The sequence below is a fragment of the Brachyhypopomus gauderio genome, chromosome 21 (assembly GCF_052324685.1).
Source record: "Brachyhypopomus gauderio isolate BG-103 chromosome 21, BGAUD_0.2, whole genome shotgun sequence".
NCBI lineage: Eukaryota > Metazoa > Chordata > Actinopteri > Gymnotiformes > Hypopomidae > Brachyhypopomus > Brachyhypopomus gauderio.
The window spans coordinates 2,055,188-2,082,400 of record NC_135231.1 but is presented as its reverse complement, the minus strand read 5'-3'; the positions used below and the strand labels follow the sequence as shown (position 1 = coordinate 2,082,400).

The following is a 27,213-nucleotide window of genomic DNA, read 5'->3' as shown; positions in this document are numbered from 1 at the left end:
CACAATTACATATTCATCAACTAAGGGCATAACTAATCTGAACTGAACTAGTATGGCTGCAGGAACTCACTGCTGTGTATGTGCCCCTTCTGGTGATATTTTGAAGGGTTCTGTAATGTCCGTTAACAAAATGACCAGTGAAATGTAGGATTTTCACTATGAAAGCTGGCCTGGCCCTTCTCAGTCTTCTGAATAAGATACTATGGTATTATTAGTACCACAAGACTGTGTGTGTTAATGGATTAGAGGTACTTGCTTTGAGCACTGCATACCCCTGACTATCTGCTGTAATATCAGCGACCGTAAATTGAAATGAACTGCAGTTTCAGCAGTTATGCTAATAAGGGCATTGCGACTCCACATATAATTGACACGTGTAATTTCACGTATAATGATTTAAAACCAAAATGGATGCCTGTGATGTCTGCTCTGTGAATTTTAGCTGAGGTACTGGGCCGAGAGAGAGGGACAGGAAGCAGCCAGGGTGCTGAGGACGGTGGGGAACTGGACTTCTACGGTCTTGCGCGGTTTGGATGCCAGCACTGTTTACCACGTCACCCTCAGGGCCTACAACAGCGCGGGCGTGGGGCCGGACGGCTCAGTGGTCAGCGTCACCACCAGGAGGCGCCGTAAGCAACCGCCTTGATGGAAGGTGGTGTCGGGACGCTAGTTCTTGTCGATCCTGTTTTACTTGCAGCTGTTTGAGCTGTTACAACTTTTAGAGAAAGTTGGCACGTCTGATTCTGTAGGACTTTCAAACCAGTAAAAAGTTTCAAACCTGTAAAAAGGAAAAAAAAGAAAGAAAAAAAAACGGATATACACTGTCATTAATGAGTAACATAGCAGACCTGTACGTCCTGTTCAAGTAGCACCGTGCAGTGGAGTATTTACTGCTCACTGTCTGTGAGTGAGTGGGTGAGTGGGTGGGTGAGTGGGTGAGTGAGTGGGTGAGTGAGTGGGTGGGTGAGTGGGTGAGTGAGTGGGTGGGTGAGTGGGTGGGTGGGTGAGTGGGTGAGTGAGTGGGTGGGTGAGTGAGTGGGTGGGTGAGTGGGTGAGTGAGTGGGTGAGTGAGTGGGTGGGTGGGTGAGTGGGTGGGTGAGTGAGTGGGTGGGTGAGTGAGTGGGTGGGTGAGTGGGTGGGTGAGTGGGTGAGTGAGTGGATGGGTGAGTGGGTGGGTGAGTGGGTGGGTGAGTGAGTGGGTGGGTGAGTGAGTGGGTGAGTGAGTGGGTGGGTGGGTGGGTGAGTGGATGGGTGGGTGAGTGAGTGGTTGAGTGAGTGGTTGAGTGAGTGGGTGAGTGGGTGGGTGGGTGAGTGAGTGAGTGAGTGGGTGAGTGAGTGGGTGGGTGGGTGAGTGGGTGAGTGAGTGGGTGAGTGAGTGGGTGGGTGAGTGGATGGGTGAGTGAGTGGGTGGGTGAGTGAGTGGGTGAGTGAGTGGGTGGGTGAGTGGGTGAGTGGATGGGTGAGTGAGTGGGTGAGTGAGTGGGTGGGTGAGTGAGTGGGTGGGTGAGTGAGTGGGTGGGTGGGTGAGTGGGTGAGTGAGTGGGTGGGTGAGTGGGTGAGTGAGTGGGTGGGTGAGTGGGTGGGTGGGTGAGTGGGTGGGTGAGTGGGTGAGTGAGTGAGTGGGTGAGTGAGTGGGTGAGTGGGTGGGTGAGTGAGTGGGTGAGTGGGTGGGTGAGTGAGTGGGTGAGTGAGTGGGTGAGTGAGTGGGTGGGTGAGTGAGTGGGTGAGTGAGTGAGTGGGTGGGTGAGTGAGTGGGTGGGTGAGTGAGTGAGTGGGTGGGTGAGTGGGTGGGTGGGTGCGTGGGTGAGTGAGTGAGTGGGTGAGTGAGTGGGTGGGTTAGTGAGTGGGTGAGTGAGTGGGTGGGTGAATGGGTGGGTGAATGGGTGTGTGCTTGAGCAGGTGGTGGGTGAGTGGGTTAGTGAATGGGTGTGTGTGTGAGTGGGTGGATTAGTGTGTGAGTGGGTAGGTGGGTAGACAGCTGTTTAGTTACGATCCAGTTCCATGAGGTGCTTTGCATCTATAAAACCAGATGCAATCTACATATGTTGATGGATTGCTGTATGTACAGATCTTTTTAGATCCTTTATTATATCATTATTTGAGCAGCTTGTTACCTAACATAGCTTAGTGATCCCTGATGATGATGATGATGATGATGATGATGATCAAAATGCTATTATTGGTATTATAATGGTATTGTGCTTTTAATGGACTGTGTAATACTGTGGATTTCTCACAGTTCAACACCATCCATGCAAAAAAACATTGTTTAAAACCATGATGGAATTCTATAACGTTTGCATGAAAGGATTATATGAAATTATATAGAATTTAACTTAGGTTAAGTTTCATACAGATGGATAAAAAGCTATTGGCTAAACCTGAAAATGGCATATGAGCAGAGAAATGATTCAGTGCAGAAGGCCTGCAGATCTCAGTTCATTACGCCTGCAGCACAGGCCTAAAGTCTTTATTACTGTTTACTGCTTGCTTACCTCAGCACCCAGCCAAGCCCCAATGAAGGTCACGTGGAATGCAACAAACTCTAAGGTCATTCTTAAATGGGAAGAAGTCAGAGCTCTGGAGAATGAATCAGACGTCTTGGGTTACAAAGTAAGAGTTGACAGTTCTACCACAATCCGGTTCTTTTCTTGCAGTGTGTGAATGCACACTAAGGTATTTTTTCAGTAAGAGGCAAAGCTATTTTTTTTTTTAAAGAAACAAAAGATATTCTTAATGCAATCACCATTCTGCATTGAAACGACAAATGATCCAGAGTCTGTAATATATACTCTTAGTACTGTGAAGCTTTTCTGACTCTGTGCTATATACTGTGCTTGTCTTGTGAAGGTGATTTACAAGCAGAGCAGACGCAGCCATCAAAGGGTGGTGGAGACTAACAGGACCTCTGTGGAGCTCTCTCTACCTGTGGAGGAGGATTACACCATCCAGATCAAAGCCATCAGCGAGGGCGGAGACGGAAGCAGCAGCAGGTTTATTACCATCCCAAGGATAGCAGGTCTGAGTCTGATAATCATTTACTTATTAGGGATAGCAGGTCTGAGTCTGATAATCATTACTTATTAAGGATAGCAAGTCTGAGTCTGATAATCATTACTTATTAGGGATAGCAGGTCTGAGTCTGATCACCATTACTTATTAAACAGAGCAGGTCTGAGCCTGATTATCATTACTTATTAAGCATCTATTGTGCACATTCCAGTTATAAAGGTCCCTTTTTGGAGAATATAGTTAAGGTTCACATTGACCCTCGTTCTAAATATAGATCAAATGGATTTTACTGAAATGAGTTTTTGCACAGAAATATGTCCTTTTAGCAACGTTTTTAATGCGTCTCGGTTGGTCTCAACATGTGACGTTTCTGTCTCAGTGCAGGTTGTGCTAGGTCTGTGGTGGAGGCCTGCTTCCTCCATATTGTTCTCACTGACGCCGTTTTAAAACAGCCTGCGCTTACATATCTGTTTATTCACTTATTGTGCTTGTGACATGCGTCTCACGTCTTGTGTTCCTGCGGGTGTTGCAGCGAGTTTCACGTGCCTCTCTTCGTTTTGTCTTCCTTCCCGGCCAAACGGCACACGTCTCAGTGGCACAGTCGGTGGGCGCCAACACGCGCGTCTCCGTGCTCTCCGTGCTGGTGACGCAGCTCCTCTCCTGCACAGCGCGGACTTTGTTATGACAGGCAGACCGAAGCCCAGCGACGGGGAACGACTGCTAGCGTCACCCGCAAGCGGACACCATTCTGTGGGTTTTGCGAACCTCCTACAGACCTTTCAAGAGGAGGCTTGTGTTCCACCATGTTTGGAATACTGATACCAAAGCTGCTGTGAAGACTATGCTGTTTTTTTTTTTTTTTTTTTTTTTGGGGGGGGGGGGGGGGGGGTGTTTTGTTTTGGACCCGTGAGGCTTCCTTGAGCTCATACCAACGAGATGTCTCCAGCATGGCAACTGAATGTTGTGTGGTTTTACTACTTAAGGACTGATCCATAACGTATATGTGTTCCATAAGGATATGGATCCCTTTTTCTAAACAAAAAGAAAGAAGACGGAATCTGGATTCTCTGCCTCTACTGCAGACCGCTAATGTCGATTGTACATTAACGTCTTCATAAACCTGATGGTCTGGGAACTTTATCAAAAGGACACACTTTCTGTAACGCTTCAGATTCTGACCAGCGCTGGTTTTGTCATCCTCGAACATGGGTCTGGCTGCCTTTCTGTCCATAACATCATACATATCATGTCTAGACTGTGATATCCCGTTAAATTGCTTCAGTGTATTGTCCCCAACCTGTAAAGAGTTTACAGTCCCTCATTCTGAATGAGGTCCCTATTTTTTCTTTGGCTTGCAATTTGGAATCTAGCTGCTTGGCCTTATCAGGTCAAAAAAGCTCCTTAATTGTCTTGAATCCCTGTTTTTAATTGGTATCAAGAGCCACGCTTTGGTAGTGCGTCCCTCAGTAATGAAAAGAGTAGGCTTATTCAAGATATCCTCAGGACCAAAACAGCCTTAAATACTACTCACTTTTTATTTTATTTGCAAACACTTTTGTGAATTATGTACTCTGGCAGTGTCGAGAGACAAAAGTTGGGTTTAAACAGACCAGCATTTAAACTTTTTGTTCCTGTGTAGCTACTGGTTGTGATTAATTACGGTATGTTGCGTTCCACATTCTTTTACAGTCAGTCAGTCTTTTGCATGAACTGACTGTATTGACTTGGAAAATAGTATTTCACTGGTCTGACAGCTTTTAAATAAAGAAAAGAACATGACTGAAATATTTTGGTAAACATTCATACACATGATCAAATATGATTGCACATCATTCTCGGACACATGCCTAGTTTCATGTACCTAATTCAGGGTTTATGGTTCTGAAAGCAAAATACAGGTCTGAGCACTGAATGTGGTGCTGGGTATAAACTGTCATAAGTATGTAGTAAGTGAAGCCACGTGTTAAATAACATGAAATGTTAATGAGGGAAAAGTACAGCTAAGTAACATGAAATATTAATGAGAATACTCAGCGGGACTGTTTCAGTTAAAACTGAAGTATAAATTTAAGTATGAATGTTTCCCCCTTGTGACAATAATTACTGAGGCGCTGCATGTTTTTAAGACTGCTATTCTTCAGTACACCACATGAGGGCAGTGCATAACAAAACAAATGCGAGATAAAAACAATTGCTTAGTGACGTCCGAATCGCACCGATTAGATTTATTACACTGCAAAGCATGAATTGACCGATTTTATTTATTTTATGTTGAACACTGTACAGCAAACACAGAACCAAGCAGTAGGAAGTACAGATCTGGAGAAAAGAGGCAAAAACGCCAAAACCAGTTGAAGCTCCTGGACATCGCCATGTGTCTCCCAAAGCCTCTTCCTTTAGCGTTATAATTTCTGAAGGGAGAGAGCGACTTAAAGGCTGAATTACAACGGAAGCAGCGTGTGTTGGGCATGTGGAGATCAACGCGCCTTGGTCCCAAGTCTTCTCTCAGTGCATGAGTGAGACCAAAACGCTGTAACAGGGAAGCTCAGTATCGGCACGTTAATCCGTTAAGGGCTTAAGTGTATATTAATGATCTTGGGTTAGTGATGCAAGTTCTTGGTTAAAAAGGTGGTGCTTGGTTCGGAATTAAGATAGCAGCTCCTCCATGGCACTTTCATACTATTATAAAGAATTACTAGGGGCGGTTCCCCACAGATTGTGCAAATCCTTTGAATAAATGGCACTGTGGAATAATGCATGTTTAATTTCTTAACCACAGTTCACCGTAAAGCACAAGTGCCTGACAAATGGTGGTTTTTACAGAAGCTGCTGTCTGAACTACAACTACTCTAACCTAACTTAGAGGAGGATGGGTTCAATTTCAGTAGCCGTAATGAGCAATATCTTAATTATACATATGTCATTAAATAGTGGGTACAATCTGTATGACTGGACACAGGAGTCATAAGTAATTGTTTGAAAGTGTGATGAAACATAAACATGTGATTTCTGCAAGAGAAAGCCAAATGTGTCAGCTCTGTATTAAACAGCACAAGTGTTCTATACTACATGGAATCTGTTATAAATGAGTGCATCTTTTGCAACACTTGGCTCTGTTCGAACCAAGAATAAATATTTTAGAACATTCAAATTCCACACTTTCATATCAAGCATTTCACAATTCAATTGGTTGCCTTAATTTAAACCTCATCTCGAAATCCGCCCCTCTTCTGCTGACACGCCTACTTCTACCCATGATGCTTTCAGGTTAAGGAAGGGGCTGTAATGTTCATATGGTGCAATTCGCTGCTGTGGGCCCATAAAATCGTCTACAACAAGACACCTCCAACATGATAATGAAAATTACAGCCTTTCACCGTTGTTCTCCATCCTAATCATCCGATTCTCATTTTAAAGTTTAGGAATACACATATTAGTTAGTCCATTCACTCATAGAACATTACATTACATACACCTGCAGTCATTCTTTAAACTGTTCCATCACTAGTGATACACTGGGAGGCTTGTAAAGAGGATCACCGAGTACACACTCCACTGAAAAGAGAAATCAACAGCTCGTGACATCTACCACACGGTAAGGAATCGTCAGACTGAAACACACCATTACCTGTAAAGTGATCTTTTTGATATGTAATAAGACATCCTGTTTAGAAATAGCCCATTTTTACTGGGGATTGGGGGCAGAGTGAAAGAGAATCAGACCACAAAAGAAAAGGGGGGGGGGGGGGGGGGGGAGTATCTTCTGAGGTTTGTGTCAAGCGAGGGCCCAAAAACTGCCAAATAGCAGTATAAGTATCTCCCTTTATTTCTCTAAAAACTAGTGGAACTCTGCATGTTTCTAACAAATGGACAGTTTCACATGCATATTTTCACAGTTATGCAACAGACGTTAACATTACGCATCGCTAGCATTATGGTAACTACAACTTCAAATGCTTCTTTTTTTTTCTTCATTAAGGATTAAAAATGCACACAAAATATTTTGGGCATTCATTATGTCTCTGATTTTGACATTAAACATTTATATAAACATTTGATTGTATAACCATATCAATTAATCTGACTGTACTGAATGACAGACATGGGGAGGTTTTGTGTTTAATATTTAATCTTCATTTGTAGTTTCTCGTTAAAAATTACAGGGAAGCGTTTTTTTTCTTTTCCTTGTAATCATAACAAGGAAATAATGGGTGGCCCATTTGAGGGGAAAAATGCCATTTTGTTACGCCTTAGAAACTGGTCAAGAGTTATAGCAGGGGTTTCTGAGTCCAAATATTCCGTTCAAGGTAACTTTGCCAAAAGAAGGGAAAAAAAACGGTCCCAATGCTGTTTTCATGTTGAAGTGGAACCTCTTAACACGGTGGAGTAAAGTGGAGCAGAGGCTTCTTCTGAGGTCGAGTAGTTTAGGCATGAGTTAAAGCTCTCTCTCCACCGCCTTTCTCCTCTCTAAGAGTCTGTCCCTGCTTCTTAGAAGCATGTTGGCATCGTTGGCACAGGCCGTTGTGCTTGTGTCCAGCAATCTGCCCGTCTCCTCTCACCACCATATGGGCTCGTATGATGAGTACGTTGAATTGTGGTGGGTTGGTTTAGTTGCTGTTTGTCATTTGTTAATCACGTTGACCTGTTTCTCTTTCCTTTGCCAAACCCTATTTTGCCACATGCAAACGAATGGCAAAAGATTTAGAATCTAACGGCAATCTAACTAATCAAGCACGCGTGGGCAATGTAGCGGACTGAGTAAGCGTGGACAAACAGTTGTCGATAGAACCGCCCTTCGCTGAGATACCCAATGAATGGTACTGTCCTTAACACCAAGGCAAATGATCTTCTGGAAGTTTGTCAAATGGCCCAGTGCATCACCCACGGTGACATGTTCTAGGCTGAAGAAAGTGTAGAAAATTCATTATGCGAAGGTGACGGTGTGCCTTCTGGGTATTCTCATACAACAGAGCTCCGCTGGGTGCTGCCCTGCACAGGTCTTTATCAGTCTCCAGTCTTTTGCCCAGGGACTGGCCCAGAGGAGCCAGAGAACCACATTGGCTGTAATTTAAGTCGAAAGCTCCTTTTCAGCTATTCACAACCACAGTGAACATAAAAGTAAGTGAACGGGGAGGGAGATGGTGGGTTTTGAATTCGGGGCATATGCGTATCCATTTGCAGCAGGTCCTGGGGTCCAGTGGGCGGGGTTAGGTGAGTGGTGGGTGTGGCCCACAAGTGGTAGGTGGGTTTGATATCCAGGACTTCTCCTGCATGCAGTTCTGAGAGCCCAAGAGATCAGGACTGCAAAAAGATTGATATAATGAGTTGGGCTTAAAAACATATACATTTATTTCACTGACATCTTAACCATGGTGATCTATATATTTATCAAGTTTGGGAATCGAACACGTGACCTTGGTATTGCTAGCACTTTGCTCTCCCTGATTTAACAGAAAGTGAATCAACATGTAATTTCTGACATGATCTTTGGAAGACTAGCAAACATTGTGCTGTACAGAATCAATAAAAATAAATTGAAATCTTACGTTTTTCAATGTAAAATTGAATTAATTGTTTATACACATCAGTGTTGAATTTTAAACTGTCAACCGTTAAAGGGCAATCTGATGCACTGATGTAATGTATTGAGCTTTAAAATTGATCCTTAAATTCCAAATGGATCTTGTTTTTGGAGAGACATTTTACTGTGACATTCTCACTATAATTGAAACTGGACGATAATGTCAGATACAGTCTGTTTAAAGGCTTTTTTGTATAACCCCAACTTGCACTAATTTGCTCTCGTCAACTCTGCCAAGCTTTCAAGATGTAACATAAAATGTCAATTGTATTGACACTGATATGTTATTATGAACATGTAAAGACTCCACACATGCCCCAATTTGAAAAAAGCCAATGTGGCAGCTAACACATCAGTGAAACCATAAGTGTTTACTTTCACAGGGAGAGTATAAATGAGGCTCTTAGGGACTAGCTATGACAAATACCTTGGATTCCTCATGTGGGTCTTGTGTGGAAGATTCTGTTTCCCTGACAACTATGGCCTTGGTTACCAGCATGTCAGGGTGCTGTTGCTTGGCTTCTTTTATTGCCATGGCAAGCGCCTGAGTAAAGGCAAATCCACAATCAAAGGAGGAGATACTTCTATGCATGTTTCTGGTGTTATTCCTGTTTGCCTTTAAGACACTTCTAGCTCGGTTCTCTGCAAGACTGTACCTGATCTTGATCAACATCATCATCTCCGGTAATGATAATCCTCTTCTCAATCCTTGTCTCTGAGTAGCCTCCTTTCACAGTCTACGGTACACAAACAAATATTAGTGAGTCAGTACACTTACTTGTGGCCAGAGGTCAATACATTTTATTATTGAATTTCATGATAGGTAAATAATGTTTAATTCTTCCTGTTACCTTTGTAACATGTGTTGTGGTAGCTGATGTCACATTCTCTGTTCCCATTAGAGGAGACCCAGAACCCTCTCTTCCCAGAGACCCAAAGCTCACCTGCTCGGGAAGAGAATAAAGATGCATTAAAGCATCGTGTCCAGTGTTATGTGTTGTTTGTACTAATGTCCAAAGAATGTCGCTACAACAAAAAGGTGAGACAAACAAAACAAACAAAATGTGTTTCCATGAGATGTTTGTTTGCTGTTTTGATTGGTGGACACAAACAGGAACAGTTCAGTTAATATGTTGCAACCCAGTCAGTTCTGGCTTTGACGGTCAGAAATACATGCTAGACAGTAACACAAAAACCTTGCAAAAGGCACAGACACACACAGACACACAAACTAGACACAGACACAGACACACATGTAAACATAGCCCACAATTTGCTTATACTTTAACATATGTTGAACACACTAGTTTGAACTGTGCTGATGCATACGTACAGGAGAAATCCTCTCCGTCATTGTGAAGGATGCTTCCCGCAAACCACTCATACTGTGCTCCTATGACAGAAAGATACCTCAGCATGACCTGTGGTCAGTTTTGTACTTGCCAATAACTGGAATACAATCCAATTTACATAGCTTATTCACTATAATAGGGACACTGGGATATCACTCCAATAGAGTCAGATTGGGGATGTCTAGTGTATAATTCATGTGGTGTAACTGACGTATAAATTGTCATGGGTTACCATGCCTACCTGGTCTGCAATCTCCATAATGGTTGTGGTGACCTCTGAGCCATTCGGCTGTGTCTCGATCTTGACTTCAGTCTTCCGCAGGGCCTGAGAGGGAAGCATCTCACTGCTCTCTCTGCTGTGAGGCTGAAAGAACGTTGTGTCTGAACCCTCTCGCCTCGCTGACTGGATATTAGCAAGTTCTGCAGATTCCTTCTTCAAAGCTTGAGCAGCCTTCACTGACCGTGGCGCTTTTTTCGGCACAAATGGCTTGAAAGAGAAAGACAATGGCAAAAGGTCACGTTGTGATGAAGGGTCAGAAGCCCTAACAAGGAATGAGAATCTAGGCAGTCAGTGTCGGTTTAAAGAGCTTGATGACAAAATGAATCATGGGTCAAAAAAAAATAAAAGAAGCTGTGAGAAACATAACATAGAAGTTTGAAATTAAAACAACCAAACCTGAATGGACTGATATTCGACTATGGAAGGCATCACCATATGGAACAGAATTAGCATCAATCATGAACTGAAATTCCCATGTAAATTCATGCTTTGTATTGACTCCCTGTAGGATGCAAGAGAAAATAAAATGATATGATCAAACACATTAACACAGACACACAATTATGCATCTCTGCATTAGGTGGTGGCTCAGTCTCCATGCTAGAGAAGAAGCATCACCTACCTCAGGTTTACGCTCTTCCACAGGTTTCTGGACTACAGCGGGCTTGGGTTCCTCCACAGACCTCCACACATCCACAGGTTTCTCGTCTGGAAGGATGATGGGGTCGGCCCCTAGTATGAAGGCTGGATGGGTCGGTCGGTCTGAAAGAGTAAAATCAGGCGAGAAGTCCTTTTCTCCCAGCTCAGACATACCTCTGGAGAACTCCTCCATCCCTGTCTGAAGGTCCATTAGGACAGTGAAGTCCACCTCAGCCTCCAGGCTGGAAGTGGAGCTGACTGTGATACTAGAGCATTTGCGTTCGATGCCCAGGTGGGTCTCTTTCAGATACAGGGCGTCTGGGTCAGGGTCATCTTCTGAAACTGATCCCAGGCGACGCTCCCACTGTTCTCTCTGAAGGAAGAGATAAGAAACAGCTAAGAGAAGGAAAATAATAAAGAACAAGAACATGGAGCTCAAAGTAGATGCAGCAAAAGAATTAAAGCAGACTGTAAGTATAACATGAGGCAAGTATAAAAAGGCAGTGTTGTGAATGCTTTTCCATAGTCTAAAAGCAGTGATCTTTTGAGAAAATTAGAACATGCCATTTAGGTAATGACACAAGTCTAGTGGGAATGCAGATGTTAGTTAAAACTAAAGAGATGGGTTGATTGAAACATTTTCTTTTCAGAACTGGGACATGTCTCTGAGGGAGGATTATGACAAGAATATGCTGACAGAACTTGATTGACCTCTGTAGCATACTTCACATTGTGCACATAAATAGCCCATTAAATAAATTCTCCTCCATAATTCATTACCCTTTCCACTTTGAGTTCTCAGAGGTTTCAAGCCACTGAAAAATCTTGGTTTACTGCTGAAGCAAGCTTTAAGTGTTGTTATTAGTTATGAATAACATTTACAAATTCTATTAAATGGAGTGACAAAAGTAACTCATCTCACTACGCAATGAGACGCAGTGGGACAAGTTTTTTTTTTTCTGTGATTATGGAGTGACTTTGGAGTCCATGCGATTGATGTCATTCTACTGTGGCATGAAAACAAACATGGGCATGACAACAATGCTTTGGCATGACAAAGATGCTAAAGCTTAAACTTGTGAATTAGCAAGATGCTAGAAGTGGGTAAGATGAGAGGAGAAATGAAGCACCTGGATTTCCTCCTGAGGTTCCGCATGAATTGCTGGGGTGGGGGGGGGCTCCTGGTGAGATGAAATAATAGGAAAGGTAATGCAAAGTTAGAGCACTGGTGTTTCAGGCAAAATGGCAGGACACCTTAATTAGCCCCATAACAAATTACCAATTAGGTGCAATCATGTATAAAATTAATCAACTATACACAAATATGCATGTACAACTAGACTCGGTTACCTTAAGTCAGTACACAGTCCTGAGTCTACAGAGTTACTGAACATCAGGCATGTTGCTCCACTAATGTAAGAGCTAAAGCTATGATAATCTCAGAGAACAATGCTGCCATTTTAAGAATCTTGGAAGATATTCTACTAAGTCTTGGTATTGATATGGTACATCAATATTATTAGAAGTCAATTATTCTATGATTTAGCCCAGATGGGCTTCAGGAAGAAAATATCTAAACCTACCAAAACTACCAAAGCAGTGCTTAGATAGTACTCAAAACTCTACTGATGCCAAGTTAAACAGTAATTCCTAGGACTCTGTTTTGGCTCTGCAAGTTGACACTCAGTGGGCTACTGCCAAAAAAGTTAAATACTTCAATGTTTCCTGCCTTTGAAATATGAACTAATCTACAGCCTAGCAAAATGGCAAATCTGAAGCCTTTTAGACTATGGCAGCATATAATTCCACCCAAAGAACAAAGCCCAACTCAAACAATCACTTATCAAATTAGCTCTATGTCCTGCCCATGAGTAACTGCATGGCCATTTTTGAAAGTCTTGCTTAGAAAAGCATCTACATTTGCAAAAATGGCATTTAAGCATAACAGCATGGTGCCTTAGATTCCTAGCAACAACCATTCTCATAAAATGGTACCAGAGAAAGGCTGTTGGGAGGAAAGGCCACAGGTACAGTGGGAATTTGAGAAACGTGAGTCTGAAGCTTAAGCAATGAAGATTACATGAAGAACCCTATGGGTTGTCTCGAATGTGCAAGCAGATGTTGAGCTGTGAAGAGGAGGGAAAGGGAAAAAGAGGAAGCACATCCTCATCTGATCAGCCAACTATTACAACACCTAAAACTCCCATCAGCCAATGGTTAACTTTAGGTTGCCAATGTGGGCATTTCACCCATCTCTCCTCAGTTATAGGTGCTTTATGTTCTACAAGTGCGTGTACTGGGAGGTAGAAAAAAAACTAAGATATGGATGTGCAAGTTCATGCGATGCCTATAGTTCCTGTGAGTGATAAGCAGATGCCAAGCAGTTGTTACCACTGGTTTCCTCTTGACTGATTCTAAGCTGGAGTTCTTGAGGTGGCTCTGGCTGGGGTCAATAGTGGTAGAATCTTGTTTGTTTCGTGCCTCTCTCATCCTCTGGGATTTTGCAACAGGATACGAAGCAGTCATTTGATCAAAGGCAGAAAACATTAAGTTCGATTCATAGTCAGACAGTGGGGAAGAATTTTCTAAATAGTCCTGGTCAAGCTCAGGGCTGAGTGTCTGATTTACACCGCCAGCCACATCCTGAAATTGCTGTCTGTCTGATTGTGGAAACGGGTTGTCTTCTCTCTCTCCACCATTATGATCATTAGTCAGGTGTCTATTAACAGGTGTGGAAATTATGTCTCCAGATCTACTTGTATGCGTGAAAAAATCCAATATGATCTCACTTCCCAGTGATGCCTCCCTCTCCTTTGTTCCTTCAAACTCATTAACTGATCTTGCAAAGATTTTGTCACTTTTACTCTCATCTTGCTGCTTGACTCCTTTGTTTCCTTTTAACTTCTTCGACCTTTCTGGCTTCAAGGGAACAACTCGTTTCACCTCTGACTGAGAAGTGTCACTCTTAACTGAATCACTCCTTAGAATACTTGAGTCTTTAGCCTTGTTTTTGTCATAGGTGAGATCAGACATTTGGGACCGAATGATGGCTTTGGGTTTGTCTTTTCCACTTTCCATGATTTGTCTCTGAAATCGACTTCCATTATACTGATCCCGCATGTGTTTGTCTATTGCAGCATTTGGAGAAGCCTCACCCCAGCTTCTCCCCTCGTAGTTCCAAAAGTCTTGGCACGTGGAATCTTCTCCATGGCTTGTTCCCCTATACTTTCTTTCAGTCCAGTGCCTCTCAGTTGGACATCCGTCGTAGCCATTTGCATGTATGTTGTTCTCAGCATGGCCCCCATAGACAAGCTTGCTCTCATATTTTATGTTCTCCACACCAGAATATGTATCTTGGATTTGTGTGTTTTTTAATGTAGAACCTCTGGTCCTTGTTCTTTGAGGCTTCTCTGGTGAGTTCTTTGCTTTTCTTGCTATCACATGACTTTCCATTGTGTCATCACGAGTCATGTGGGTTTTCCCTCCCATCACTTCCTCTCCTTCACGCTGAAAACGAGTAAGTGATGGATCTACTCTAGCAGGGCTCTTGCTGGTTTCCTCTTTTGAACTGAGGGTCAGGTCTCTTTGACAATCCTCGTGCTTCTCAATCAATAAGGGTTCCTCAGAGGCCTATATATCAATATAGAGTGAACAGTTTCAATAGCTTGTGAGTGTTGCTTATATACTCTATTAGTGTAACCAAAAATTTCTGTATGATATTATGTACAAGTCCAATGCAGGTATGATACAGTATGTAAGTATCAGAAGTAGTTTAAATTGAGGAGATGAATTCATAGCAACTACCAACTGAAAAGTACTTAAAAGCAGCAGTGTTTAAATGTTGCCTAGAGTTAAGATGTACTGCTTCTGTAAATAAAAATGGCTGCCAATACGAACCATATGAACAAAAATTTCATGCTGTTTCAGATCCTGTTTCAGAAAGCTTCCATTCAAACTACTCTGCACTTGCCAGTTGTATGACATAGGAGTTCAACAATCTCCTCTTAAAGCAAGACATGTGACTCATTAAACAAAAAGACTCATTAAATAACGATCATAATCAACTGCTTTGCCCGGGGAGAGTAGGTACTCGGAGTAGTGCTGACTGACGAAAGACTGCTACACGAGTCCCACTAAGACAATCGATATATACTTCGTTAAAACTATTTTTATAAACGATCTGTAACTCATTGCACATTAAGGGATGGGCCTCTTCTACTCACAGTTCTTTTCTCTGGAGTGCTGCCAGGAGAGGCTGCAGACAGGCACTTCTCTCTGTGGACCAGCTTGCTGTTGGGCTCACGCAGTGCCCTCTTCAGCTCGTTGATGCTGGCCTGGTGTTTCTGCAGCACGTCTTCTGGCTTGTCGAGGAACTGCTGGAAGGCAGAGCCGTCAAGATGGCAAACTTGCTCACCGCAGAGTGTGAAAAAAAACCAAGCGCATGAAAATATGTTTAAAAAAGTGCGGCAGACATGCCAACGAGTCTTTTGTATTTTACTTTGCAAAGTGACTTTTGCAGACTTTTGCAGACCTGTGTTACGTGGTACCTGTTTCATAAATGACAATCATTCTCTAACATTCTGGGAAAGTTATTAAAGATTTAGGTGCTTTGAAGTCATTAAACTAAACCTGCCAAATAGAGGCACCACTGCTCAAAATCACACCACATATAAACATGACACATGCTTGTGCAGGTAATGGATCTCTGTGTTGGCCCAGTTTCCGGAAACCTCCACACTTAAGACACATATAGATGAGAGACTTTGTAAAATATGTAAAAGGAGCCAGGTCAGGATGTGGATGTTCCAAAAGCAGTACCTCCTGTTTAGGGTGTGGGGCCAAGTCCTGGTCCGACTGGGGAGGGAGGTGAGGGAGTGGGACATGAAGCGAGGCGAGGCAGGATGAGGCAGAGCGAGGTGCAGCGAGGGGGGGGGGGGGGGGGGGGGGTGGCAGGAGTGGAGACAGGGAGGCAGAGCACGGTTGAGTTTAAAAGGCAGGCAAGCAGCCAAACAGACAAAGCAATCTCATATACACACACTACAGTCAGCCATGGGAGGGTGTTTCATCGTCTCTAGATACAGGTCCAGATGTTTCTCAATGGAAGATTTAGCACAAAATTTAAAACGGTGCACCCAGACCAGTGAAACAAATGACTCCTGCTACCCTATGACACATAGACTGACACATATAAACTCAAAAGCATAAAAACATGGATAAATACTGTAGCAGTGTCACCCCTAATCCCAAAGAAATTGTGAAAAGAATCTAAATTAGGATGCAATATGTAGGCTACCCTTTGATCCATCTAAGTCAACATGGTATTCAAATGAACTAATTTGGCAATATGCTCCAACAGCTCTGCTCTGCCTCTACCATCTGTTTCTGCTCTTCTCGTCCATTAAACCAAAAAGCACTCACCAAACTGAAAGCATACGCTGAACTAATGGCATCAACATGATGAAAATGTAAGGTAGCCTTGATAAGTACAACACAAAATCAACCAAAAAAATGTAAATAAGGACAGACATATCTATAATCTGACATTTTAAACCATTGTAAGTTCACTCCAACATCACGAAACAGCCATTAATATTAAAATAGAAATACCAATTCAGCCTGGAATACATGGACTGCCTTGAGTGACATGAAAAGCCATGTACAGGACAATCGTGCTCATGGCTAAAATGGTCAACTCACTTCTCATTATAATGGACTCCACAGCCATGCTACTTGGAACTATGCAGAGACAGACACACAAACAGACACAGAGATAGACAGACGCCAGACACCGTAAAATACCTCTGCCTTAGAGTCTAGAGGAGAGCCCGGCATCTCCCCCTGTCAGCAAAAGAATGGAGGAAAGAGCAATTAGTGAAAGCGGGGGAAGGATTACAGATTACAGAGAGCAGAGAAGGTAATCTGGATTGAGTCAATTCATATAGGAGGAAAGACAGAGTCAAGAAAAAAAATTATGTTGGGATAATATTAGAGATAAAAAAAAAACACCCAGACATAAAAAAAAACCCTTTAGGTCTGAGTTCAGGTAAAAAGGAGAGGGAGCGAGGGAGGGAAGTGTAGAGGGAGAGAAAGAAAACTGAAAAGAACAGCAGGAATAAAAGATCCAGACGGTGGAGAGAAGCCAGAGGAGAATAGAGAGGCCCAAGAGGAGATGAACTGCATTTTGCATTGGAAGAGAAAGCGAGGCTGAAGGTCACAGGTTAGTCGGGTGGTAACAAAATGTGGTTTGGACTCTTGGAGCTAAAAGTAAGTGTCTGCTATTATAGGGAGGACACAATCACGATTGTTCATGTAGCTCTGGTTAACATGCACAAATACCATTTAAAGGCCTTGAATTGTTAAACCCGAAGACATTTTGTCACTAACTGCAATCAGTTTTTTAGAAGTTATCAAATTATTGGATTACAAATTACTCTTGTGCAGATTATCCCATCTATAGAAATAAAAATGACAAAAAAATGATAAAAATAAAAAATATTATTCCTACTACTACTAAGTATTCCCTTTCAGACTCGTACTTGGTAGAACCATTTTTGCTTGGCAAACTGCTTCTACCAGCTTGGCACACTGCGGCTGAATCTTTCCTATTCTTCTTTGCACATTTGATCTAGATTGGACGATACTTGAAGATGGCAATTTTCACATACTGCAATTGGATTGAGATCTGGATCGGCCAGTGTAAAACATTTTTGTTGTTCAATTCCTGTGTTACGTTCATATTATTGTCCTGCTGAGAGGTAAAACCTCCTCCACGCTTTAGCTTCTTACCACCCCAAAGCAGGTCACCTCGCAGTACCTCTCTGTATTTTGCACCTCCTATCTGCCCTTTGGTATTAAGAAGATACACCCCCTCCCTGCTGAGGATAAATCCTACAGCAGGATGCTGTCAGCCACATACTTCACTGCAAGGATGGCGGTTGTTGAGGAGCAGGCAATGTTAAGTTTGTGTTACACATTGCGTTTTGAAGTTTGGCTAAAAAAACTCAATTTTTGTTTCATCTGATCACAAAACCTTATCCCACATGGTAACTGGGTCACTGATATTTCATGGCCAACTGCAGACATGCTTTGATGTGGCTTCTCTTCAGTGAAGGCTTTTTTTTCGTGCCACCCTCCCATAGAGAGCATTTGTATGCAGAGCTCTTGATATCTGACAGATGAACTTTCACTCCAGTCTCAGCCACTGAACTCTGTAGCGCCTTCAGAGTGCCTGTTGGTCTCTGATGCTTCTCCCTCACATGCCCCCCAGGCAGTGCCTGAGTGTGGAGATGCACATTTCATCAGTTGATCCAACAGTGCTCAGTTGGATATAAAAACAGTTGAGAATCATATAATGGCCTGTTCCTATATTGTACATGTTTATAACTTTATATCTAGTTTCCTCAGAATGGTGCTCAGTGGCTTGATGGCTTTCCTTCAGTCTTTTACAGTCCTTCACGGTGTTTCCTTACTCACGGAACATTTTTAATTATTCACAGGTAGAGGCTAATCATAAGCCAATTGTAGAGTTATGCAAACAGCATTTTCAATTAGTAATTTTTGTCACACATTTTCTTGCATTAAAACAATATAATTCATTCATTTTTTAGAGTCAGTGTTAAAATATGGCACAGCACAAAAAATGTCATTTGTAAACCAGATGAATCTGGTGACTTAAGGGGTCTGAATACATTTGTACAAAGAAAAATCCTATATATCCTATATTTTCTAAGCGTTAAGAGAATTTTGCTCCATCAATTTTATCCATTGTGCATCACTACTTAGCGATACAGCTGCAGATTGAGCAGTAGTTCTACTGTACCTTCAGCTCTATGGTCTTAGTGCCACTGCCCTCTAGATCTCCGTCATCAGCATGGTACAGATCCCGGTCCAGGTCCCGGTCCAGGTCCTGTCCTTGACTGTGCTCCATAGAGTCCTGGTCCAGATCGTCTCGGGGCAGGCTACACGCAGGTTCGCTGGCGGTGTGCTGGGACAGCCTGTCCATTGTGTCCCCCAGAGCAGAGGCTAAAGGTCAAACACACAGTGGTGTTATAAAAGCGCAGGGTCGTGCATGCCAGTTCAAAGGTTTGTAGAGGCCTTGTTTACATGATTTCTTTACTCGTATGGAATTATTATTATTTTTTAAGATATATATTCAAGAGTGGCAATTGTACTGATGTGTAGACTGTGCTGGTAAAAACGTCCAAAACGCACCTCCGTCTAGACTGCGTGACAGCAAGTATCGCCGGCTCACAGAACGCTCGAACTGGGGGGCCGGTCTGTCAATCAACGCACTCGCCTGACGAGTCTGGGCCTGGGTCCGCCCACTGTAGCGAAACTTTGAGCCAATCACCAAAAACCCTTTGGGTGGGGGTTCAGGAGAGACCAACCTAAGGGAAAAGCCATGCATCCCAACAAGCTTTAGTCATGCATGAAATAATTCCTTAAAACTGTAAAAATTTTTAATGGAAAATCATATCACATTTAATACATGACAGGTACCTCCCCTGTAGGAGCAAGTGGAGGAACATGACATGCGTATTTCTCCCCAAAACCTCCCGATTATCCCATTAAACAGCAGAGAAGAAACTGCACGTGCATTCATCCCCCTCAGCCTTGTCTTAGCAGGATGTTGCTTCTTAACCCGGGGCACATATTCAACAAACGGCTCTCTTGTCACAGCAATCTCTCAAGGATGCCATGCTGAATAATAACCTTGTTCAAGGCGTGAGAAGATGGTACAGGACTAGGTGGTGAGGCAGACGTGTAGAGGTGAGAACCTACCTGAAGAATGTGTGGTGTTCGATGCAGACCTTCCACAAGCGCTTAGAGGCCCGGTGGTTGGGGAGCTTGAAGCCAATGGTGCTCTCAAACTGCTCATACTGGCAGTGTGGGGGAGTGTGGGTATTTGGGGCATGGGGATAAGGGGGAAAAGAAGCAGTGTGTAACTACACATGAGGTGATGGATTTGGGGCAGTTGAGATCATTGGCATGTAGACCCCGCCTACAGACGAGCCTGCACTTTTAATTTTACGAGATGTGAATACATGCCCAGTATTAGCCTATGGGAGTATGGATGTGCCAAAATGCATGTAAACGTTCAGCAGTACAATCGCATAGCCACTAATGCATGGCAATCGGGCCCTTGTTTAAGCGTACAAAGATGTGAAAAGTTTAGGAAGGAGTACACAAGGCCCTGAGATTCTAGGTTGAACTTGTAACTCATTCCTGTCAGACGACAGGAGCATCCATGGCGGATGTGCTGCCATAAATAATCACATTAACAGGAGAAAAGCAGGGCAGAGAAAGTGAGTCACCCCCAGAGTGAAGACCACAGAACTCGAACGCAGACAAACACCTCCAGGGCTCTGTCCCTCACTAAACAGCCCCTTCTCTGCTTTATTACTCTGTCTGTCTGTCTGTCTCTCTCTCTCTCTCTCTCTCTCTCTCTCTCTCTCTTTCCCCCTACTTTTCTCCATAGATGCCAGTAGGGAACATTTGCTTTGTATATTGTTGAGAAATGGAATCAAAAAACTGTGATGTGTGTTTGGCATGATTTCAGAGTTTATTCTATTGTATTCTATTTCATCATGCACTGGATTTAAACACTACTGCACTGATAGATTCTGTATCTAATGAAAAACATATTGCTAGTTAAAAATTTATTTTGCTCAATAATATACAGATAAAATGAACATTAAAACTTTATAGCACAAGATGGTTCTTTGAAGAATCTTTTCAATCTCCTCCCCACCCCCCTCTCTGTCTCTCTCACTCCCTTTCTCTTTGTCTCTCTCTCGCCTTTGCAGCAAAGATGTTAACTTCAGATGTCCAGAGTGTTTGGAAAACTACGCAATTATAAATATGGTTAATCTCTCACAGCATCTGTGCGGAGGCTGAAACACCTACATCAGTAGCAGTCAGACAGTCTAGTTTGCCAGTTAGTGAGAGGTTTTGGGAATCATTCTCTTATCTATCTACCCTCATCCACATCTTAAACAGTCTACAGTATCTCCAAAGCAGTTTTACATTTCCATTTACGAACCTTGCACACCTATATATGGGCATTTTAAGACATTTGATATCTTACTAATGCGTTTCATGATTTGTGAATCCAGTAAACATGCATGCATGAATATTATTAGAAGAAAACCTTGAAAAATTCAAAAGACCTTTTTCTCTACCTCTCCAGGGCGGATTTTGATGTAAAAGTTGCTTCTCTTATATGAAATTTTGAGGATCTTAGGCCAGGCAAATCGGTTAATGCGCAAACGGTCTCTGTAGATTAAAAGACCGCTAGCACACACACCCAGCATTATATCAATGCCCTCAGAGTCCTGTGAAACAAACACACACACACGCACAAACATGCATGTGCATGCATACACACACACACAAACACACAAAAACTTGATAAGAAAAACTATGATTGTTTTGATATTAGATGCGTATGTCCCTGACATCCAATTATATCATATAAAACAAGACTGCATTCCCAATGTTTAAAAGGCTTTCATTGTTATTAGTAGTAATTAGTAGTACTAATCATTAGTAGTAGTAGTAGTAGTAGTTGTAGTAGTAGTAATACTACGCACCTTTGCATGATGGAGATCAACTCCATACATAGACAGTTTCTTTGCGTTCTCCAAAAAGTTAATCTCTGCCTCTGCAGGACTCATGCCCCTACAGCAGAGCATATTATCATAATCACCATCATCAACCATCATCATCATCATCATCATCATCTTCACACCACCAGAACATCATAAAGAAAATGGAAGCAATAGAAATGAAAAAGCTAGTAGGTGTGAAGCTGAAAGTTTCTCTGCTGCAGACGGGATTTCCATGAAGGCATTTTTATTTATTTGTGGGAGGATGATGCTGATTCGAGCAGCCTCTTCCTCGGTCTTGTCACTGGCACATATTCAGCTCCCACTGTGCTGCCTGTCTGGATTTGTAAACTGGCTGCGGCTCAAAGTCAGTGTGAGCACTCGCTGTGTTTCTGGGTAGCTTGCTCCCAGTGCATGCTAAATTATCAACACTGAAATGCTAGAGACATTTTACCATTATAAATGTCTAGATTTTTACTACCAGGCTTAGATACTTGAATACCACTCCAGTTTTTGCGACAAGTTATTGACTTTTGCTAAAACTTTGTTTAGATGTGTGTGTGTGTGTGTGTGTGTGTGTGTGTGTGTGTGTGTGTGTGTGTGTGTGTGTGTGTGTGTGTGTGTGTGTGTGTGTGTGTATACAGCTTGGTTTGACTACTCTCCATTTGTTAAGGTATATTGTCATTTCAGTCATCATCTGTCATATTTCTTGTAGTGAATAACTGATTATTGCAATACTGCTCTGCAAATATGGTCTCACTTGGAGTGCATGTGTTAATCCATCCTTTTTGTATGTGCGTGTGCATATGTGTGTGTGTGCATATGTGTGTGTGTGAAGCTTCCCTCACCTGTATGTCCGGTGGAGCTCCATCACCCTCTCCTCCAGCTCGCGTGTCTGGTTGGGGGCGAAGTGGAACTCGCTGACGTAGTCGGGCGTGTGCTCGTCCGGGTCGTAGTCGCCCAGCTCCGCCTGCACGGTGTAGGAGCCCAGCAGGGCATGTGTGACAAACGAGCAGGGCAGGCGACCCGACAGTATGTCCTCCCTCAGCTGCAGGCACAGGTAGTACCTAAACACACACACAGACGAAGAAACAGATGCTCTCGCATTACGGACGAGTGACCGGTACACGATTGGCCTCTCAAAGCTCAGCCACGGACACGTCAGGTGTGAAACAAGACCCACCGAGTTGGAAAACTCGAGCGGTTCAAGCCACCGATCCTCACCTTTTTCCTAACATCCACCCGCTCGTATCAAAAACATAAAATCACACGCTCTACATACAGCACGCTTTGGTAAAAGAGGCGGGCTTCTCATTTGGGACAAGCGTCCGTGCAAGAGGTGGAGGGCGGAGAGGTGGACGCTCACCGGGTGATGTCTTCTATGAGCTGAGAGGGATCAGGGGGGTAGAACTTGACTGCAAAGGAGAACTGCCAGGATCCAACTGCGACCAGCCGGGCAAAAACAATCGGTTAGGACGGGGACACGTCCGGACATGTCCGTTCAGAAGGACACTGGAAGTATACTTTCCCCTTCACCTCCCACAGGCATGGGGATATTTGGACGGTGAAAGAGCAAGCGGCTTTTCCGCTACACTTACCTCGGATTTGTTTTTTGATCTCTTTTGAGGGGTCCAGCCAGTTCTGAAAGGAAAGGAGGGCCAACGTCCTGTGAGATTTCAGAGCTCTTTCAAGCAGTGGTGTGGTAGAGTGAGCAAATCTACCGAACACTTTCATCAGGCAGCACTAAACGCTCTCTGCCAGCGTCAAAGTAACAGACTCATATATATTCCACTAAATAGTCATGGTCAGTAAATTAATATTCATCACCTACAGAGGCATTAGGGAATAGTCAAATGTCATCTGAATCACTGTATACTGGTTAAGGTCATGCAAATCTGCATAAGGCTTGTGTTACACACAAAATAAACACACACAGGCACACAAAGGAATTAAGATATTCGCGACTGTTAATTGTAACGGTTGTAACTCCCAACTGTAGTGTACTTCCAACCTGCAGAGCTCCAGTATCCCAAACCTCACACACTTCGACGCAAGTGTTAAGGTTCTCTTGACATGAATGTAGCATTCTGTACTGCACTCCCCCATACAAATACACTGTACTCAGTAAAGATGTCACACAAAATGACAGTCGACTTCCTAAAAGCTCCTCAAAACCCCCATAAAAATAGCACCAAACGTGCTGAGCACAATCTTCTGTGGCCAGACGTCTCGTGCTCACTCTCGTCGCGAGCTGCTTTTGTTCACAGCCCCGGTTCCCGAGCACGAAGCTGTTAGTGGCACCCTGCCGCCTGCTACTCCCCGGGAGGAAAAAAAAAAAACCCACCAGCACCAGAGACACCACCAGCACCACCTTTCCCATCTCTGATCATGGTTGCTGTCAGTGCTGCCGTCGCTGACACTCCTGTGAAGCTCGCCTGCACCCGAGCTCTCACTAGCACAGGCTTCAGACTCTTAGTGGTGCCGGCCAAGGCCGATTCGGCAGCCGGGTGGGGTGGGGAGGGGAGTGGGTTGCGGTGGGAGACGTGGCATGCGGTGGGGGCCACGTTCGAGCCTCGGTGATCCCGGCTACGCGTGTGGGAACCGGAGACGCACGATTTCCGGCAGCCATTATGTGCATGACAGAGCTGGCAGTGTTGAATTTATTAATACAGGGTGATGTTTAAAGGAGGGAATATTAAGGTATAGGTGTAGAAGGTGCAAATATATGTAGAAGTCTGGGATGTGTGTAAAAGTGATCTGTGTAGTAGCAGTTGTTGGTATACAGTATGCCAAAGTGTCTGCTGATTCTGAGCATATGGCATCATATCAGTCATTCATCAGATGAGAGAGGTGAGATAGACAGTGATGATATAGCAAACTCAAACCTTCTGGCTGTCGGCGTCACAAAAGCTCAGGCCAAAGTAGTCCTTCTCCAGCAGATTCAGGTGGTCACACACCATATCCAGTAAGACTTGCCCCTTACAGGACTTCTGTGACAGCACACACACACACACACACACAGGGGGGGAAAAAGAGAATTATGGGCAGTGTCAAAGACTCGCATTTCCATGCCACCTTAACTGGACACAGCATGACAAAGGAATAAACACTATATCCAAAAATAGCCCAGCGTTTCACACCTTTAGGATTATACTATATTGTCTATTGCTCTTCCAAGCTCCCAGTTACCTCTATTGTTCTTTAAATTGTTCATCTTAAGCAAGTGCATACATCTCCAATAATATCTACACTCCTGGTTTCGCACACACTCCTATTATTTAGAGGCTGAGTCTCCGGAACTCCCAAAAGCCACAGCCGACTTTTCTGCACAAAAGGGTGGCAGAAGCTAGGTGCTTGAGACATCGTTTTTGTAGAACAGTGAAGAGCATGCTAAGCCTAAGCAGGTGCACATATAATTACTTCAATCTAAAATGGTTTGCGTTGGTATACTAAAATGTTTTTGCATGCTCTCCTGTTATACAGTCAAGGAGACAAATATTGGATGCTCTGAAGGCCACACCCATCTATTCTGCACAAACGGGTGGCCATGGCGAGCTGCTTGAGACACTGGCTTTGGCAGAGCTAGTCTACAAAGACACAGAGCACTTGCTTCCCAGGGAGCCTAGTTCCTACAGTGACAGGGAGACAGAGCAGCTGTTTCCATGGAAACAGAAGTGGTAAGGGCTTTTTTCCCCCTTTTTTGTATGTATGTCTCCTCCCAATGTCTAATAGAGAGGAGTGAGAAGGGAGAAAGAGGGGGGGGGGGGGGGGGGGGAGAGAGAGAGAGAGAGAGAGAGAGAGAGAGAGAGAGAGAGAGAGAGAGAGAGGGAGGATGAAGGAGCGCTGACCAGACTTCCTGGTGTAAAAGAAGTGGTCTTCAAAATGCAACAGACATGGATGAGTTGGGAAGTTAGGCCCTCAATAACCCAAGCGCATTAGAGTGGGGTTTAGGAGCGGTTTAATATTTCCTGCCAAAATAATGAAACTGAAGCAGGTCGATTCTGTTGGTTCCCCGAGCATTGAAAACCATCCAGAACTGCAGAGGAGTTTTTTTTTTACCATTGTTGCAGTCTCCACACAAGAGTCTCCAGCACACTTGTTGCCGAGGGTGAGTCATTGAGGGTGTATGCTAATCTGGTGTATGCTAATCTGGTGTATGCTAATCTGGTGCATGCTAATCAGTCAGCATGGCTACCATGATCAAGTGCAGTGGGCCTCATAAAAGCCCAAATTAATATAGCTGTACCAGTATGCAAATTTCCACTGGCAATGGCCAGTCTTACCATGTCTGCATCTGCCAATATTAACCCTAATGCTGATATAGATTTGTCACACTTACAGATAAATATAGCTGTTCAGATGAAAGTAAACAGTATGTTTTCTCTGCAAATTGCTTTATCTGGTGGTTTTCCGCAGACCCATGACCACGGCCACTCATCCATATCATAGGCTAGTCATTGCATCATCTGCACCAGATAGCTAACTGAGAGCAAAGCAGCGATTCTGTGGAATTATCTGCCGACAGCAACGTAGCCCCAGAGTGCGTCAATAGACATAATCGTGGACATGCATGAGAGATCTGCTCCGCGTGCACAGAGGTAAGGAAGAGGAGCAGAGTCTTCCTCCAGCACAGGACAGTTAATCATCTACCAGTAGTTCATCATTATTGATGGTATGTGAGTTCGGGAGTCAGTTCGGAGTGTGGAGTCGATCACCAGTGGGGGATCCGTTTCCAGGGGGGGGATCTTGATTTATCACCTCAAATACTGTACCTCATTCAGCGCATTTTGATCTAGGTTACCAGAACAAGTGAGATGCAGCTTCAGTGCCTCCCGTCGGGATTCTCGCCAAGGAAGCGGCCACACATGGCGGGATCAGCAAGGCCCCAATTGGGCTGCCACACGCTTCTGTTACTTCTTCGATTTTCCCCAGCGGATGCACGTTGAGGCACTAAAGCCTGCTATAAACCCCGTACCTGGTCCTCAGCTAACGGGGGGTGGAGGAAGGTACAGACGACCTCCGACCTTTTGACTGGTCTGTATGTTTTTCTCGGCAGGTGTCATGGAGGGGAGTGCGGAGCAGGCCCGTGCCACATGTACACACGCTGCGTTACTACGGGTCATCGTAATCCATCAGGCAATGGAAGCCTCGGGGTGGGCCCGTTGCCATGGCTCTGATCTACAACCGACACGTGGGCTGTATACAATGGCCACCCCTCCCCCAAACATCTCTCTACAGCTGGTGCGGTGCAGTCACACGCATGCAGTCGTCCGTCATCATGAGAGCTTCTCTATAGTAGGAGAGGCGGAGTGAAGTCCAGCAGCACTGTGGAAGATTGATAAGAGGAGCAACGTAAGAGCTGTAAGCAACAGGGTTTTCATCACTATTATTAGTAGTGGCTTTTATACCTGACACACACGTGTGTGTGTGTGTGTGTGTGTGTGTGTGTGTGTGCGTGTGCGTGTGCGTGTGTGTGTGTGTTTTATATATATATTGAAATAATTCTGCAGAATAGTAATTCTGCCCCTGTGGACCGCACAGCTTCCTGCAGATGTCGCAAATTAGATGGACGTACTGAAGCTCTATTTCATCCTCAAGATGTTCTATAGAATTAGGATCTGGGGACTGGGAAGGCCAGGGAAGCTAGGAAAACGTTCTGTCATGCTTCTGGAACCAATCCATGACTATATGATGCCTGTGGCATGATGCATCGTCCTGCTGAAGGTGTCCTTCAGCCACAGG

General features: G+C 43.9%; 2 protein-coding genes across 21 annotated transcripts in view; one reads left to right on the top strand and one right to left on the bottom strand.

Annotated features, from left to right (window-relative positions):
• The window catches only part of cntn3a.1 (contactin 3a, tandem duplicate 1), an 87,259-nt gene extending 83,390 nt beyond the window's left edge, over positions 1-3,869 (top strand). For 8 of the 9 annotated variants that reach the window (XM_076984403.1, XM_076984401.1, XM_076984399.1 and 5 more), the window contains 4 exons: positions 443-629; positions 2,501-2,613; positions 2,851-3,019; positions 3,545-3,869. In XM_076984403.1, coding sequence (XP_076840518.1) covers positions 443-629; positions 2,501-2,613; positions 2,851-3,019; positions 3,545-3,831 — 756 coding nt within the window. In that variant the 3' untranslated portion in view covers positions 3,832-3,869. The remainder of the gene's footprint in view (positions 1-442; positions 630-2,500; positions 2,614-2,850; positions 3,020-3,544) is intronic. The other variant, XM_076984406.1, reaches the window with a different exon arrangement.
• A 1,380-nt stretch (positions 3,870-5,249) lies between these two features.
• Positions 5,250-27,213, bottom strand: part of LOC143485147 (band 4.1-like protein 1) — a 40,200-nt gene continuing 18,236 nt past the window's right edge. Inside the window, exons 4-25 of one of the 12 annotated variants that reach the window (XM_076984418.1) lie at positions 24,357-24,461; positions 23,070-23,112; positions 22,838-22,913; positions 22,320-22,538; positions 21,457-21,544; positions 21,034-21,198; positions 19,646-19,743; positions 19,076-19,251; positions 18,684-18,886; positions 16,664-16,702; positions 15,683-15,718; positions 15,088-15,240; positions 13,256-14,494; positions 11,995-12,045; positions 11,039-11,237; positions 10,848-10,957; positions 10,187-10,432; positions 9,927-9,986; positions 9,445-9,537; positions 9,250-9,330; positions 9,021-9,137; positions 5,250-8,313 (exon numbers count right to left, since the gene is read on the bottom strand). In XM_076984418.1, coding sequence (XP_076840533.1) covers positions 8,308-8,313; positions 9,021-9,137; positions 9,250-9,330; positions 9,445-9,537; positions 9,927-9,986; positions 10,187-10,432; positions 10,848-10,957; positions 11,039-11,237; positions 11,995-12,045; positions 13,256-14,494; positions 15,088-15,240; positions 15,683-15,718; positions 16,664-16,702; positions 18,684-18,886; positions 19,076-19,251; positions 19,646-19,743; positions 21,034-21,198; positions 21,457-21,544; positions 22,320-22,538; positions 22,838-22,913; positions 23,070-23,112; positions 24,357-24,461 — 3,603 coding nt within the window. In that variant the 3' untranslated portion in view covers positions 5,250-8,307. Of the gene's footprint in view, positions 8,314-9,020; positions 9,138-9,249; positions 9,331-9,444; positions 9,538-9,926; positions 9,987-10,186; positions 10,433-10,621; positions 10,728-10,847; positions 11,238-11,994; positions 12,046-13,255; positions 14,495-15,087; positions 15,241-15,682; positions 15,719-16,663; positions 16,703-18,683; positions 18,887-19,075; positions 19,252-19,645; positions 19,744-21,033; positions 21,199-21,456; positions 21,545-22,319; positions 22,539-22,837; positions 22,914-23,069; positions 23,113-24,356; positions 24,462-27,213 lie in introns of those variants that run through there. The other 11 variants (XM_076984409.1, XM_076984410.1, XM_076984411.1 and 8 more) reach the window with 11 other exon arrangements.